This window comes from Agelaius phoeniceus, chromosome 3, assembly GCF_051311805.1.
Source record: "Agelaius phoeniceus isolate bAgePho1 chromosome 3, bAgePho1.hap1, whole genome shotgun sequence".
Classification (NCBI taxonomy): domain Eukaryota; kingdom Metazoa; phylum Chordata; class Aves; order Passeriformes; family Icteridae; genus Agelaius; species Agelaius phoeniceus.
In genome coordinates, this window is record NC_135267.1 from 56,349,308 (window position 1) to 56,366,218 (window position 16,911).

The 16,911-nt window shown below is 36.8% G+C and overlaps 1 protein-coding gene across 1 annotated transcript in view; it reads left to right on the forward strand.

The window, feature by feature from the left end:
- Positions 1–6,730, forward strand: part of ENPP3 (ectonucleotide pyrophosphatase/phosphodiesterase 3) — a 35,046-nt gene extending 28,316 nt beyond the window's left edge. The window contains exons 21-25 of the mRNA XM_054628998.2: positions 921–1,056; positions 1,565–1,642; positions 2,960–3,092; positions 4,660–4,816; positions 6,396–6,730. Coding sequence (XP_054484973.2) covers positions 921–1,056; positions 1,565–1,642; positions 2,960–3,092; positions 4,660–4,816; positions 6,396–6,569 — 678 coding nt within the window. The 3' untranslated portion in view covers positions 6,570–6,730. The remainder of the gene's footprint in view (positions 1–920; positions 1,057–1,564; positions 1,643–2,959; positions 3,093–4,659; positions 4,817–6,395) is intronic.
- Positions 6,731–16,911: the final 10,181 nt, after the last annotated feature.

Consider the following 16,911-nt stretch of genomic DNA (forward strand, 5'->3'; position numbering starts at 1 on the left):
CATGTGGTATATATATGTTTTCCATTAATATGCAACCTGACCATAATATGGCATCTACTTGAATTCTGATAAAAGTAACTAAAGAAATTAAATCAAGGAGTAAAAAGAGGCAAAAGAAGAGGAACATTACAGTTCTTTTTTTTTTTTGCTTGGTTTTAATTGATCAAAAGAAACAATGTACTGAAAATTAAATTAGACGTTTATCTTCTTTTTATAAGGGTATAATGCAAAATATATTCCAGTCTTACCAAAATGAAAATAAGTTACAGGTAATGGGCGATGAAAACAAGAGTTAAACACAAAAAAGCATATTCAGATGATCTAATGTTATTGTAAAATTATGAAAAAGTGTGTAGAAAAGGTTCTAGAAAAAAAAAGTGAAGGTTATAGAAAGAATTATAGTCATCAGAATAATTTTTGGCCAGATCTTAGCATGTTAGCATATTTTGGTGAAGTTACTAAAGCCAGGAAAATGTTCCAAATTTACTGTGCATTTCTTTATCTGTAACTCTTCAGCAGCACAAATTCTTATGGAGACTGCATCGTCAGATGCCAAATGAGGTGATAGTGTCACGTTTATGTACTAGCTGCTTTCCAGGAGGATGTGACATTGAGTTTGTGTTTCCAGAAATATGTAAAAGTGACGAATGAGTCAAATGTGAAATCTGTTTTTGCCTAAGGTGTAACCTTGTTTTGCTGCTACAGTTTTACACAGTGCATATGGATTTCCCTGAATTACCTAAAAACAGGAGTAGAAGAAAAACACTACCCAGAAAACATTAGTGTCCATTACTTGCATTGACCTGATTCACTATGAAAATAGGAGAAGATTCAATGAAGTCCATTCTAGAAAGTAAAACCATACAAAGCATTGGCTTAGCCACAGCCGTGGGTGTAAGATTTGTTTTTCCTTTTCACAGGAAAACACATCTCCTCTTCCTCCCACTGTTTCAGACTGTCTGCGGCCTGATGTTAGAATCCCTGCTGCTTGGAGCCAAAATTGTTCTGACTACCCAGAAGGGCTGACCTTGACCCACAGTTTCCTCTATCCTCCCAGTGAGCATGGTTCTTTTTATAGACCTTAGAAAGTCTTAATCAGCTGGATGTGGGTTTATGTTTAAACATATACCCAAACACCAAAACAAACTTCTTTGGATCAGCATGTTGGGCAGAAAAAGGTTTCCAGTGTTTGCAGACTGACCAAAAGTAGGGTAGCTGCTACTTGTATCTAAATATTTTTGGTTTAGAATCTTAAAGGGTTTTTTTAAAATATGGAACAACTTGAATGTGACGAAAACCGGTTGGAATGATGTAGAGGGTTGGAAGGGAAAGGCTCTCCCTCTTCCTCTGCATAAATATTCGTTTCCTATTTTCAAATTTAGTAGTTATTATTTATTGAGTAGATTTCTTGAACAAATTTGGAGATATGTTTGCAATAGGATCATACACTCATGCTCAAATGTAACATGTGTTTGAACTACGTGCACCTACAATTTATAGTGATATATGAATCAATTGTTCTGTATAGTATTCCATTCACTTATATTTTGCTCTTTTTATATAGACTACAATTCATCTGATCTTGAACAGTATGATGCCTTACTCACCAGCAATATTGCTCCCATGTATAAAGCTTTCAAAGGTAGGTTGCAAAATTTTGATTATTTATGATTAATTTTCTATAATTATTGTTCTGGATTTAATAAAGCTATCACAAAATTTTAAATCATTAATGCATGGCCTGCTGTATATCCAGATGTTGTGAAAATATCCCTAAAGCATTTTGGGAATAGATGTTTGAAAATTTATAGCACAATTACATGGGGTTTTTTTTCTTTGTATAATGCCCTCTGGATTCTGTTTATCCCTGCTTACCTGTTTGATTTTGAATTTGCTCTTTGTCTCCTCTGGGTTATCCTAACATAAAATGCTTGTTATGAAACTCTTATTCCCTTGGGAATATGCTCTAGGTGAATGAAAATGGCACTTCTTTTTTTCAAAATCTGAAGGGAAAACCCCAACAACATTAATTTTGCAATACCATTTCTATAACAGGTGTTTTTATTATGCAATAATAAAACGTCTTCCCATCCAGCCTGACTCACATTTGTTTGTAATCATTGATAAGAAATTTTCTATAACTGCTTATGATCCTGTTTTATTCTTAGGCCTAGGGTAATTTTCTTAGAAAATGCTTAAAAAGAGGAATTGTGTAAGGAAAAAGTTGGAAAAAACCCGATTATGTAACTGCCTTTCTAATACATTTGGACTTCATTTATTCATTCACTCATATAAAAACCAGACATCCAGAAGACCTAAGTGTCTTTCATCTTCCAAGTAAATCACAGACTGTGAAAAATCCAATTTTTCAAGGAAAACAACAAGAAGTTTCTACAGACTGTAAGCAACAGCTAAATCAATAGGAGATGCCCTCAATGCTCCAAACCCATAATGTTTTTTATGCATGCCAGTTGTAAATATTTGAATAATCTCTCTATTTTATATCCTATGAATTGCATTTTCTTGATTGACGTCTGTGAAATAAGCCAAATTGTCTAGTGATGAGTTCTAGACAGTTAAACTAACACTCAGGTGGTGAGTATTCCTCTCACAAAATCATTATGTCAGTTCCTACTATTTGTAACACTGATCAGGCACATCAGCCAGAAATTAGTGACCTCTCAGCTGTAGGTTTGTAGCTTCAGCTTTAGATCAAATCAATATACATTCCAGTAGTGCAATTTGCCTTGCATGACTATAATAGGATTTACACCACCTTTTTCAATGGCAAGTGGGAGTATGTCCCTTCTGATTAAATCGAAATTTTGTGTAACAAAGAGTTTAGTTCTGAACTTTTTAAAATTAATCTTCAGTGAAAACACAAATACACTATTTTTATTCAGTGGTGAAATGACTTTAAATTGATATTAATTTTGCTTTTATTTTCTTTTTATGACAGACATATGGGACTATTTCCATAATGTGCTTCTTCAGAAGTATGCTAGAGAAAGGAATGGGGTAAACGTTATCAGTGGACCAGTGTTTGATTACAATTATGATGGCCATTTTGATAGCCCTGATGAAATTAAGCAGTAAGTACATGGAAAAGCCAGAAGTCACACTCTATATGATTTCAACTGTGTTTCCACACAAAAATCCCCTATTATGTAGAAAGACTAAGAAACAAGTATCATGAAGAATGCAGTATTCTCTTTATAATCCTACATCTGCTATTACTCATACAAGAGGAAGTGCTCTTGCAAACAGATACAGTCCCATGGAAGTTGAAGTAAAGAGTAAAAAAGCTGTGTAGTTGCATGTATATCTCTATACACATGCACAGGTACATTACTTGTGTATCTCTGTACACAAGCAAAGGTACAGAGTAGTAATTAGTCTGTAGTAATTAGTTTCCCAAGATGATGCCTAGATTTTAGATTTTGGGCCTCTGCATCAGAAATGCTGGGAGAATATGACTTTTAAACTGGCAGAAGACGTACTTAAACATGATTTTCTCACTTTGATGTTGTGCTCACTCACCTGTTTGTTGTTTCTTCCTATTGCCTCAAACTGATGTATTTCACCAAAGGTCAGATTTGTGTGTTTGCCTCCACTGAATCACATAACAGGAAATGCAAAATGTAACATTCCTGAGAGGTACCTTTGCATAACTATGGCTTACACAGCTTACTGCAACATCTGACATGTTTACACATAAATTATAAAGACCAGTTATTTATGTCAGTGAATAAGGATACAAGGAAATAAAAACAGAATTAGGAAAACTTAGATTAGGGAAAATACCTTCTGAGACTAAGAGCATTTATGGAGTAGAAAGGTGCTGGGAAATCTGTACAGCTGATCTATCACTGGAGATGTTTTACTCAGGCTAGACTTGACCACATCTGACAGAAATGGTTTGAGAATGGGAAAATCAGCCTGCCACGTAGTAGGAGGGTGGAAGGGAGGAGAGACTACAACTTCCTTCCAAGCAAAATGCTGTAATACCCAGTTGACCACATAATGCTGCCTCCAGTTTGGAATAAGCATGTTTTAGTCAGCATGGTTAGGCAGTCATACGAAGAAGTATAATAATTTCAGTGATAGCGTTTTGTTCAACAAAAAAGCCTGGGAAACATTCAGCTCTTTGTACACAAGAGTGACCATGTTTGCAGAATAGTCAGAAAAGAGCAGCAAAGACATTTTCAACTGAGTATCCTAAACTGACTTCTACAGCACACAGCCACAAATCACTGTTCTGGCATTTCTCAATGGCAAGGAGTCAGAAGTTAATTTTCTCATCGCTCTCCTCCAATTTACATGGTTGAAATTCTTCATACAATGAAGGGCAAATATGATGCTCTATTCTGACTCTTCCAGATGTAGAGATCTCTGGCTCTGGCAAAATAGAGTATTGACCATATTAAACATTCCTGTTTCAGTGAGACTGCTTGTAGCACACAGAGTATGTTTGGATGTTCATAAAATAAATGGCAAGGTTGTGTATCCCATCAGGTATTTTTTTCAGTTACAAAAGAAATTTAAGTCATATAGTATTGAAAGATATATATTGAGATAAATTCTATAGATTTCTAATTGTATCAGTGGTGTTAATACTTGATATCTCAAAAAATGCCTTAACTAATGTTTGTTTTGTAGGTATGTAAACAATACAAAAATCCCTGTCCCAACCCATTACTATGTGATTCTGACAAGCTGCAACAACACATCCTATACTCCACTGAACTGTTCAGGGTCCTTGGATGCTTTGTCTTTTATCATTCCTCATCGACCTGACAACTCTGAAAGCTGTGCTGTAAGTATAGTTCTATGTTCCTGTGTGCCGACGAACTTTGGGAACTGATTCCTATTGGAATTTAGTCATCCAGAGAATCTTTATCAGTCTCTGGAATTAACTCGTTCCCCATGAGCTGGGAGTGAGCTGAGAGATAAAGCAATCACCAGAAGAGCAAGGAGTCCAGAGAGGTAGCTGGAAACTAATGAGCTGATAGGAAGCAAGGAAGAAGAAAGGGAGGTAAGGTAAGAGGACTGGGAAATGCTGTCACATGAGAAGGGCTGAGAACAGCAGCACAGGCAACAGGGAGATGAGGTATCTTCTTGGAAGACTGCAGGATAAACTTACTTTAGAGGTATCAGAAGACTTTGAGTATTATTTCCTTCAGTTAATAGAAAATTCCTTCAGTTGCTTATTCCACCTCTATGAGAAATTAGACAGCAGGCATTTGGATGGACGGTCCTGCAGTTAAAATTCATACTTGAATTAAATGAAATCTCTGCTTACCACTAAAAGTGTGAATCTTATGCCTTGTAGCAAACAAAATACATTATCTGAGTGTAATATGTATTGTTGAGGCAGCTGAGTGCCTATTCCACAAACTCTGGGTCAGAAGGTTCCTAAACTCAGTGTTTATATATAATATATAATATTTATTTATATCATTAAATATAACTATAACTATAAATATATATTGCACAAGTACAGCTGCACAGACTTGAATTGATCTTCACAGACAGTTTTTAGTTTATTTATGACTTTGAACTCATAACTCCAGACTGGTGCAAGCTTGCCCTACTTGGAAACAACGTCTGTGTCTCCCCATTTGTAGAGTGGATAATCCACAACTTCCCAGTGAGATCTTTTTAGAAGTTGAGGGTTGACTAATTATTAGAACGAATTAGTCATTATAGTTTAGAAATTGACTGTAATTTCTAAAGTTTAGCAGTAAACCTCAAATCTTCTCATTTTATATTCATCATGTTTGGCAGTAACATAAATTTAATGAATCGTTTGCCTCAGAAGCAGATATTGTTAATGAAAAAGCAAATTACCAGCTGTTTGCAAAACAATCCTTGTAGTGAAAGAACAGAAAATAACATTTTGGATTGATTAGTGATTATATTTCCATTGTTTTCCTCATCTAACTAGCAACTATTCTTGCTGTCCAGCAATCAAGAGTGAGCTGCTGTAAGGACTTTTTGTGAGTTGTCAGGTGCCTGTTGCTTGACTGGCCTGAGCAGTGCAGCTAATTTGTGCTGTAACTAAAACTATCCTTATGTGTGTGTTTGAAATGTGGCTCATGCATTTTGTACTTAAAAGTCACACTTGCTATGTCAGCATAATTCTTCTTGTCTGTCACTGTGGAAGTGGAGAGGTGAGTAGAATAGACTCATTTAAATAGAATCTGCTTGATTCTATTTAAATGAGATCCCTAAAAGCAAGCCTGTAAAGATGCCTTGGAAAGCCTGAAAGAAGTTTTACCAACTGGAGGCTTTTAGTCTGTCAGACCAGGTCAAACACTGGCAATTGCCTAACACTGCCACCAAACAAGAGGGCCTTTTATGTGTTTGAACATTGTTCTTGCTTGTTTTGACAGGAAAACAAGACACTTTCCGAATGGGTTGAAGAAAGAGTTCAGGCTCATTCTGCACGTGTTCGGGATGTGGAGTTGCTAGCTGGGCTTGACTTTTACCAGGAAAGAAATGACTCCGTTTCTGAGATCTTGAAGCTAAAGACATTTTTGCCAATATTTGAGACTGAAAGTATCTGATGATCTTTGGAAAAGGGGTCAGTGCTTGGAAGAAAGAAAATTTCAGTGATTTCACTGATTTCCTTGCTTAAGTATGTGGGAGTACTTTTCAAATTTGTGTTTTTCAGTTGTGTTTTGTACCAATAAAATTTGAATAAAAATGATACATAAAACTTTCTAAAGTGAATTAAATCATCATTGTTGAGCCAGGCTTTCAAAATACAGAATATATTTTTATTATGAAAAAACTAATATATTATATTACTCTAAAAATACATGAAATAATAGATGTGATATTATATATATAATAGTAGTAGTAGTAATGATCGAGAAAAATGCAAAAGGAACATATTTTATACTACAGAGACATCAGAACTGTGAATTGCATATAAAATATTTCTACAATGGAGTTGAAAAATAAAACACTTTGAGAGGAGTGTCTGTGTTTTTCCCTTGTGTTTATCAAAGAGGTTATGGTTCTCTAACACAAGCACATCCTGAAATATTCTGAATTTCTCTTTCTCACTTATTAATTCCTATGGAAACATGGTCTGACTCACAAAAAGTTTGTATACAGTGCAAGTGATCATCACCCGCGTTTTCCACTTGTGTTAATTAATTATGCTAGCAACAAGTGAAATGAATGAGCTATATTCTTGTACCCTTCAGAAATCTTAAAACATTCTAAACATGAAGAGGTAAAAGAAATTCTCTACACAGAAGAATTTTGTCTTGATATTTACCTGTATTTGCAATGATTTCCAAATGCCTGGTGATAACAAAATGTTTGTGTCTATTTTTAAATAGTTAAACTTGAGATTACAGCACAAAATTAGTAATAACATCCAAAATAGATAGTCATTCTTTCTGTAGAGACTTTGTAAACAGATACTTTGTAACACTGTGCTGTATACAAATAATCGCTGAGGACAGGTAAGTAGGACAAGACAGTGGAAATTTCCAGATTATCCTAATACAGAAATGTCACCTATAATAGAGTGTTGAGATGAACTACCCTACTACAAATTTTGCCAAGTGCATTTACAAATAATCATGAATGAATACAGCAAAAAATTGATGATTTGATTTATAGGCACAGTGAGGGCATTTTAAAGAAACATGTCAAAGCATGTTTGAATCTATAAAACTAACTGTGGACTGAAGGAGCTATGTCTGCCTAAAGAATGAAACTTTAAACTTCCAAACTTTTCAGCACCAAGAATCCAAACCCACCACAGGACGCTACATTTCCCAAAGTCTTCAAGATGATCAGTGTATGCCCACACACCAGACAGAGTTTAGCAATATTGATCTTAAAATCATGATGTGGGACCAAGCTGAACATAAAGATTTTTATCTCAGTGAAACCATTACACCATCATGGAGTTGCAGTTCACCACCCTACAATGTTTTGACATCTTAAATCTGCCTATCTAAATCAGAGACTTCTGCTGAACTGCCCCAATTAAGAACATGACTCTTTTTTCACTTTGTGGTAAATCATACCCAAACTCAAGTAAAAAAATCTACACTCTCACAGTAGAAGAGTGGGACAAAAGAATATTGATTAAATGTATAAAATAGATTTGGGTTATTTTACTCTGAAATGCTGAAAAATTCAAAAGTTAAAGTAACAACAAATAGAAAACACAAAATAAACACATAATATTTAATTTAAAAACATAATCATTCTTTGGTAATCATTCTGCTTTGTCCTGAGATTTAGGAAATTATGCTGTTTCTGGATATTTCAGATGTCTGTTTCCCAGGGGATGTGAGTATTGCTTTCCCAAACTGGTAAGCCCTTTGTTTCTGTGTTTTTCAGCCAATTCTGGAACTCCCAAAGCTGCAGTGGAAAAGCCACAAATTAATCTGCTGACTGCAAAAGCAGATATTGCCAAGTCTCTGCTCTCTGAGCCACCTTCCATGTGAGAATTAAAAATATAAATCCTGTAAAACATGATTTTCCATAGACCATTATTTAAGCTAAGAAAACTGAGTGCTCCTGTAGACAATGAAAATCTGAGTTCTGGAGAACCTTGCTGCTTCCCTCTCTTATGCTTGGGTCCTTTTAAATTTTAGAGTATTAGAACCAAATCTCTAAGCAAATATAGAAACTTGGCACTACCTATATCTAGTCTTTTCTCTGTAGCAAGGCCAAGTAATAATGATAGAAACTAGGCAAAGGAAACAGCCTATCCTGCCCCAGAAAAGGCAGAGCAAGGAAAAGCTTAATTGATGGGGTTTTTTTAGTAAGTGCTACTGTTTCCCTAACACCACACTCTGGCTCTGTGAGACTGTCACCATATAAAACAAACCTTTTTTGTTCACTTAATATTTATTAAGTGAGACTGTCACCATATAAAACAAACCTTTTTTTGTTCACTTAATATTTTTTATAGAGACCACTAGCTTTCTGTCAGTACCTCCCTGAAGTAGTTTCAAAGCTGAGTGCAGACATTGAAGTGGCACAGAATACCCTTTACCTTGGACATCCTCCCTTAAGTGTCAATGGATAAATATCGAAAGGGCTGTTTTAAAAAATTACCTCCTGCACTGGTCCTGCAATGTTTGTACATAGGATGATGGGATTTTTCATGTGCAATTGTGTGTAAGTACAGATTTTTTTTCCTGTCCTTACTGTGCAGTGAAGGAGTTACTACCTTTGGGTGACAGGCTGTCAATAGGAAGGCAAGCAAATCTATCATGCCTCTGGAGCCAAAGTCTTGAGAAAAGTGGAGGCTCAGCAGTGTCCTCTTAGAGCACCACTTGCCCATCCCACCACAATTTCCCTGGGGAGGGAGAAGTGAACACTACTGGCATGACTTTCCTTACCATAGTCTGAAAGTGGCAAGAAATGCAAATCCTTCCCAGACCCTGAAGCATGAACCAAAGAACAGGAGTGCCTCTGAAGGATAAAAAGTGCTGGGTGGAATTCAGATCGGTATGGTCAGAGTCCAGGACTTTGGACAGCTTTGGGTTTGACATAAACCAGACTTAAAGCAGAAGTGCCAAGGACATCAATTGCTTTAATGTACATTAAGGAGACTTGGCAACTGATGTGTCCCATAAACCAACCTGCCCACTGACCAGGAAGATCAGCCACAGCCTGCTTTGCTTGTAATGGTTGGGAGTTGGAAGGACAGTGAGCGGTTCCTAAGACTGTCTGCAAAGAAGTGCATTTCTCCTGGTCTTACCATATGTGAGAGAAGCACGGGTGGGAGGAAGAGTACTTTGGCTTTCCAAAGGCTTTCCAAGGCAAGATGAAATTGCAGAGCTTTGTTTGGTGTCTAGCTTGCCTCTTATCAGTGAGTCAGATTGCTTCCTAACAGATGGAACAACTCCCTGAAGGGATGAGTGGTTTTGCACAAGATGAGGGACTTAACAGAGTGGTGTTACAAGCCAAGAGGCAGGGCACTAGTGGAGGCAGTATAGACCTCTAGTATCTGCTGAGCAATGGCAATGCATCAAAGGTCCAATGCTAAGGTTTGTGCTCTTTCAGAATGCTGTTTGAAGCATTTTATATATTGCTCTGATTTTTTTGTTAGTGGCAGAATACAAGCCTGTTATTCTGTAGGCAGGATTAAAGTTTTCTTGTAGTCCTTCAGTTCAGATATGTCAGATTTTTTGTATGAGCCGCTTAACACTCATCAGCACAGATGAAAACTGTGTCAGTCAACTGTAAGCATAAAGACTCAATTTGATCAACCAAAAAAAAATTCCATAACAACTATGGGAACTAACAATCTTTCTGTCTTTCTCTTCATATCATATACAGGGCATAACACAGAATTCTCTCTCAAATCTCAGAAGTAACCAGATCTCCCAGGTAAGAAGGAGGATTTACAGGGAATTGCTGAGAAAAAGTATTTTGAAAAAGAAAGCTCTGTTTGATTTTTAGGCAACCTTGTCAATGTAATTTCCTTCTATTCAGCTGTGCTGGTTTGGACTTTTTCCTCATTCCTATTTGTTGTCAGGGGAAAAGCTGATGGAATTGTGTCTAACTACCAAAACTACATCTGTGCATACCATTTCTATAATCTCTAGAATATCCAAAAGATATCCCCATCAGCCAAGAATGCAAAATATGATTTGGAAATGATCGTAAGTTTTAATTTCTCATTATTAATTTCTCCTTCATTTTAGGCAAAAGGATGCCTTTTCTGCATCTGCGAACACATTTTCATGAAGTAGAATATTCCAAGAGTTTGTTGCCCTCCTTTCCACTCTTCCCCGAGGGGCATTGTCTGCTTCTTTTCATCTCACTAGTTAATATTCTTTTTAATTTTTTGTTAAGGTTACAGATGCTGGATATCTCCCTAGCACCATTAAGCATTACAAATGAATCTTCAGTTACAAAGAGGAAGAAGTTCAGGAAAAAAAATCACTGTCTGAATGCAGAAAAAACCAGAATATTGAAATTTTTGTTCCTTTGTGTTTTTAAAATCTTAACTGCAGACCCATGGGAAAGGTGAGTTCAAGCTGTTGCTTACTCTAATTCTTTCCACAGAATGAGAAATCTTGCCTCATTTCCTTTACTCAGTTACGAGTTAGACCACATTTTATGTGGTATGCAACTCAATCTTATTAGTAGTACAAAGTTTTGGAAACAGTTTAGCTACATAGGCTGAGGAAACACATGATATAAGTTCATATGTAAGTTCAGGATGTTCAGAAAGCTAAGTGTAGAAGTGATGAAATTAGTCATTAAAATCACAGTTTTTGACAAAGGAGTAGAGTGAGCTATGGGAAACCCATAAATAAGCATTTTTCCATCACAAAAAACTTTAACATTTTATGATAACTTGCATGACATCATAACTGTTCTCTGAGGTACAGGTTTAATTTAATGTACTTGTATAAACATCCTTAGATAGAAAATTTCTGTTGGTCTGAATGACTTGTGTTTGAGAACTTCTAAGTAAACACCATTGCATGAGAAATGCTGCAAAACTGTATGTTACAGAAGTTTATTTATTTTTATTTTAATGTCTTCCTCACAAGCAAATGCTTAAGAGAAATTATCCAGCAGAAATGTTGTCAGTGGCACTGCCAACGGTTCTATCCATTATTAAAAGCTACCAAATATTACCAAAAAAATGCATAAAAGCAATGTGAAATCTTTATATAGAAAAAAATACAGTAAAATATTTTTGTATCTTGCATAATAAGCAGCATATATTTCAAAGTAGCAGGGAGAAATTGCAACCTGCTGTTAGTGCAGTTAGGGAAAGTTCCATATTTCCCAGCTGTGAATAACCTAAACAACCATGGGCATAATGCTGCAATATTACTTGACAAATTTGCTAATTGATTGCTGCAAAAAAATGGCACCTTTTGAAACACAATTGATACATGACATAAAATCAAAAGGAAATCTGAATAATTCAGGAACTTTATGAAACCCATGGTAAGAGAGATTATATTTTTTCATAGGAATTGGTTTTCTACTTTCTCTTACATGTTTCTCTACTGTGATTAATGCAGAATAACTTCACTGTAAAATAGAAGTGAACAAAGTTTGTTCTGGCTGAAGCTTCTGCTTTATGAATCACTGAATCCACAGTCTATTTCTTGTCCAACCAAGCTGCACAGCTATTCTGGACAGCTATAGCATGGGATAATGACATATGGGACATGACACATCAGTGTCCTGTTTATGCTCAAGGTTTTTCCTGTGTGGCATCTTGGTTTGTGTACTGAGGTTTGAGGTTAAACTGAAGAAAACTGTGATTTCCTCCTCATCTCTGATAATCCATATGCTTTTTAACTGTTCAGTGTCCTTTTTGAGCTACTGTCAGCTTGTACTTATTACTTTGAATGTAAATGAGGTGTTCCACGTGTATTGGTGTTTATATGGCCACGGGGGCCTGGCTGCACTGAGGAGCTGTGGTGATGCCCCAAGGGCCAAGTAGGGGAGAGAAAACAAATAATGGCATATTTGTTTCTTCAGATATTAATTCTGAATGGTTTCACATGTAGCTACTTATGGGTTTGGCCAACTCAGACCAGGGGGCACAAAGATTGTGTGTAGGCCTGGGATGACCATCACTGGCAGTGAAACTTCCAGTAACATGATCTCAGTCATCCTGAAGCCTGTACAGAGTGCACACAGGGCTTCAGAAAGCTCTTATGTAACAGAAAACTTGCTTCAGATTGAAAAAGGGTGTGATTGCCATTGGTGAAACTTCCTGTCCTGGATTGCCAGTAGCTAAACAGCTTGACAAATAGTGATCCACATGGCTTTCAGTGGTGGTCGTTGGATGTAGAAACAGAGTAGAGCTCATGTAAGGCTGGAAAATACATACTGATGATAAATTTTTGTTGTTTTTTAGTACAAGAAAGAGACTCCAAAATGTAAGGAAGCCCTCTAATTCCATATAGATGTGAGGTGATTTCATTTTGGAGCAAAAGCAAAGGAAGACTCTGATATCATATGGAAAATTAAATCCCTATATGCTTACCTACTTTAATCTCTTCACAAACAACAAGAGATTTTAAAACATTTTTTGCTTAGCAAAGAAAACCCAGAATCTGAGAGGAGGTTAACTACTCTTTCTGGTACTGCTAGGATGATAGTGATGAACAGCAGAGAAAGAAAGAAAAGAAAAAGAGTAGTTTATGATATAGAAAAATGTTAGCATGAAATAATAATAACGATACATAAATTTGCTAGCTGTAGATTACAACTGGAAATCAGAAGACAGATTCTCACCAGTAGGCTTCTGGAACATCTATTCTATGAAAATTGCAAGGGATGAAGAAAAATACTTTAAAGTAAAGAGGTTGGTCAGCCTCTGAATCAGCCTGAATTACACAGTTGCCCACAATAGCAAGCAACTGCCTCAATGACTCACTTGGGCCTGTGCTCTTTGCCTCAGTGAATAATGATTAAGTGAAAGAAAAAAAGGCATTTTTACTTTAGGAAGATAATGCAAGACCTGTTCAATTGAGACAGTGATTAACAATGTTTAACAGATTAATTAACACCTCAAACCCTTGCCAACCAGTAACTGGAGAAACTTGCCTGGGTTTACCGCAATTTAAATAAAAAGCGTCTGTGTGGCCAGGATTTGTATGAGCACTGCTGGTGCTGCCATTTCATCAGTCCTAGCTCATGCTCTGCTTTGGTTGCTTGTGAATCATATTCCTGAACATGTGGATAGGAAAACTGTGTTCCTTACTTGCTTTACTTCCAGCTGTGTTTGTGAGGTTGGGAAGAATGAAAGGAGATGTCATGCTGGGCCAGAAAATGTCTGCAGAAAGTGCTTTTGACTAGCTAGGAGGAAAAGGGCATGGATAGAGTTGGTCAGAAAAAGCTTAATAAAACTTATTTGGGTTTTGGTGGTTTTTTTGGTGTTGTTTTTTTTTCTTTTTTCTTTTCCTTTTTTTTTTCTTTTTTCTTTTTATAATGAATTAGTCAGATCCACGAAATTAAATAATTTTGCAGAGTCTGAATTTGCTTTCAGTGGTGTCCTAATACAACAGTGTCAGCCAGACAATTTTCAGAACAAGATTAGATGCCAACACATCATCTCCGTGACTTTTTCTTTCAGGCTTCTCCAGAGCTGAAAAACAACCCGCAGTCACTGAATCCCGGCTGAGAGCCATATTGCTCCATGGCCTGCTGAGGTGACAAAATCCAGAGCTGGAGCAGCTTGCAGGCATGAACTTGATGCCAGATTTTGTACAACTTGAGTCTTAATAACCAACCTGCTACTTTTTTTGTTGTTTTTCTGTCTGATGGGTCCCCACACCTGAAAGATAGCTCTGACCTGGTGCAGGATGTGAGAGGTTTTGAAGTCCTAAAAATTCCCTGAGGGCAGGAAATTTTTTCCAGTGCAACATTTCTGCCATGACTCTCCTCTTCAGCACATCCAAAACTCATGCTGTTGTCCTTGCCAAAATCCTATTCCAACTCCTCATAAGAAAACGATCTATGAATTTTTGTTGGAACATATACAGAGACTGGGCAAGGCAGCCTGGCTAAAAGGACAACAGGCACATGATGGAGGATGTGGTCTGCTCAGAAACTTTAATGTCAGAGAATCTGCCTTGCAGGTCATTTCTATTTATATCTACTGACAACAGTCAGAAGATAGAGAACAACTGCAGGAGCCCATAGGCAATTATACTTATTAAACATCCGAGATGTGAGATATGATGAGTGAGTGACTATAAGGTGACTATCCTAATAGCTTGGTCCCCATACCTTTTGTTATTTTGGATGCAGGATGCAGCAGTTCATCACTGTTCATCAGTATCATTATTTGATTAGTGACAGAAAACTACTTAACTCTTATGCTAGGATGCTTGACCTGCCTGTTTTATCATTTGCAGAGTTCCAGAGTAGTTGAAAAAAATATTCTACCTTTCTGTCCACCTTTCATTTATCTAGTGGATACCCAATGCATAAGATAAACACCAATTGCTGATATAGAACCTCAGAAAAAAGATCAGAGGAAAATTTTTTTATATGCTTGAGCTGATGCATAAGGTAAACTGCTAGGATGGGGCTTTGGATTTTTATACCATAAAGGGGAAGAATGACCAGATTTACTGCCTTGTCGCTTTTAACATTAAAAATGTTGGTCCAAATTCTTTTCATGTAAACCATGCAAGGATTCAGTATTTATGTAGTTCATAGGCCACAATAAATGCTCACTTGTCTCTGTTCCACATATAAAACTTGTAAAAAGATTGATGTGTGACATGTGCTTTGAGGCTTTAAGCTGGCATACAGAAGTATAGTAATATCTTCCTTGCTTCCTCAAAATTCATTCCATTAATATCTATCTTTCAATAATTAGTGGGGAATCTGAAAAATAAAAATACTTGCTACCATGTAGGCTTTTGTAAACAAAGTGCAGGTTAGATGGAGTACAAGGGCATCAGCACTGCTGTGACTCACCATTATTGTTTGGGATTCATCCCGCCTTATTGCCTGGTGCCACCTGCTTAGCTCTTTTTTGAAACTGGTGGTTGTGATAAGAGACCAGGTCACAGTGGGAACTCCAGGTGCTGGTCTTGTGTGAGTCAGTCTCCTTATCAGGTCGGTCTTCCTGATTGATCTCAGGTTGTTGAGTTGGATTTCCTCCTGAGAGACATGAAAAGTGAGAGGTGTTGGGCTCCTGTACTATATATTGTGCTAGTAAAGAGGGCTGCAAAAAAAGCCAGAGGAAATGTCTCTGTGAGGTATCATGCAAAGAAACTATGACTTGTCTGCATGGAGAAATTGTCTGTGTTGTTTCTGAGAAAAAGTCTGCATTTACTGAATCCTCTTAGACACTCCCATTGCTCTCTAAGAATGCCAGGAAGAACATGGAGCTGTGCCCACAGTTTTCCTTGTTTCATAATTCTTTGTACATGAGCTGAAAGCCCATGGGGCATGGTGGATTGCTAAACCAGAAGAATATGGGCAATGACTTCTGACTCTCAATTAAAGCACATTGTTACTTCATCTAAAGGAACTGGTTGACCTATCCCTCTTCTCCATGGAGAGCAATGAAAAATATACTCTTGACCTCTTTCTAAATAGGCTAAATTAAAACCAGATTTCGAAGTTCAAAATATAAATTCTTGTCTAGCTCTTTGTTGAGCAGTTCTAACAGTGTGTTACAGGGCATCTTACACGAGCCAACTTGCTGCCAGTGAGCGCTACCGTGATTATCAACACTAAACATTTCCAATGGGGTAGCTAACAGGGGAATGCCTTAGGACAAATGATGTGCCACATTCAAAATGCCAGCAGTCACCACTGTTGTTATGCTTCCTCTGCAAATTATTCTGCAGTTCAGAAGATAAGAGTAACTTTCAGGGTAACTACGCTCAACAACCCCACAGTTAGTTAACACCCTGAAAGAACTACAGAAAGATGCCTTCCAAAGACAAGCAAATCTTCCTAGACAAACTGATTTACCAAGAACTTGTAAACTATGTTTTTAACATATCTGGTATGTATAGCTCTTGGAACTTTCCATGAAAAAGGAACCCCAGATAAAAATAAACATTAACTAAAAACACACCATGTTTCTTTCTGGGGTGAGGATAAAATGATTTTAGACACCACTAACATCCTGGTTGAGTCAATTCAACCTCCCTAAAGTCAAATACATAGTTTGGGTTGAACATGTTAGTTTTTAAACACTGACAGTCTTAAGAAATCCTACAAAAGCTGATGATAAAATCAGTTTGGTTTTTTTACTTCATATCTTCTCACAAAAATATGAAGAGAAAACTTAATGTAAAAATTGGCTTTTAAGCTTTGCTCTGGAGGAGTTGTCTGTCTGGTAAATTTCATACATCTGCCTTTTGAGATATTTTTCCTTTTTTTCCAGCTTCTAAGTCCTCGCAGGAAGAACTC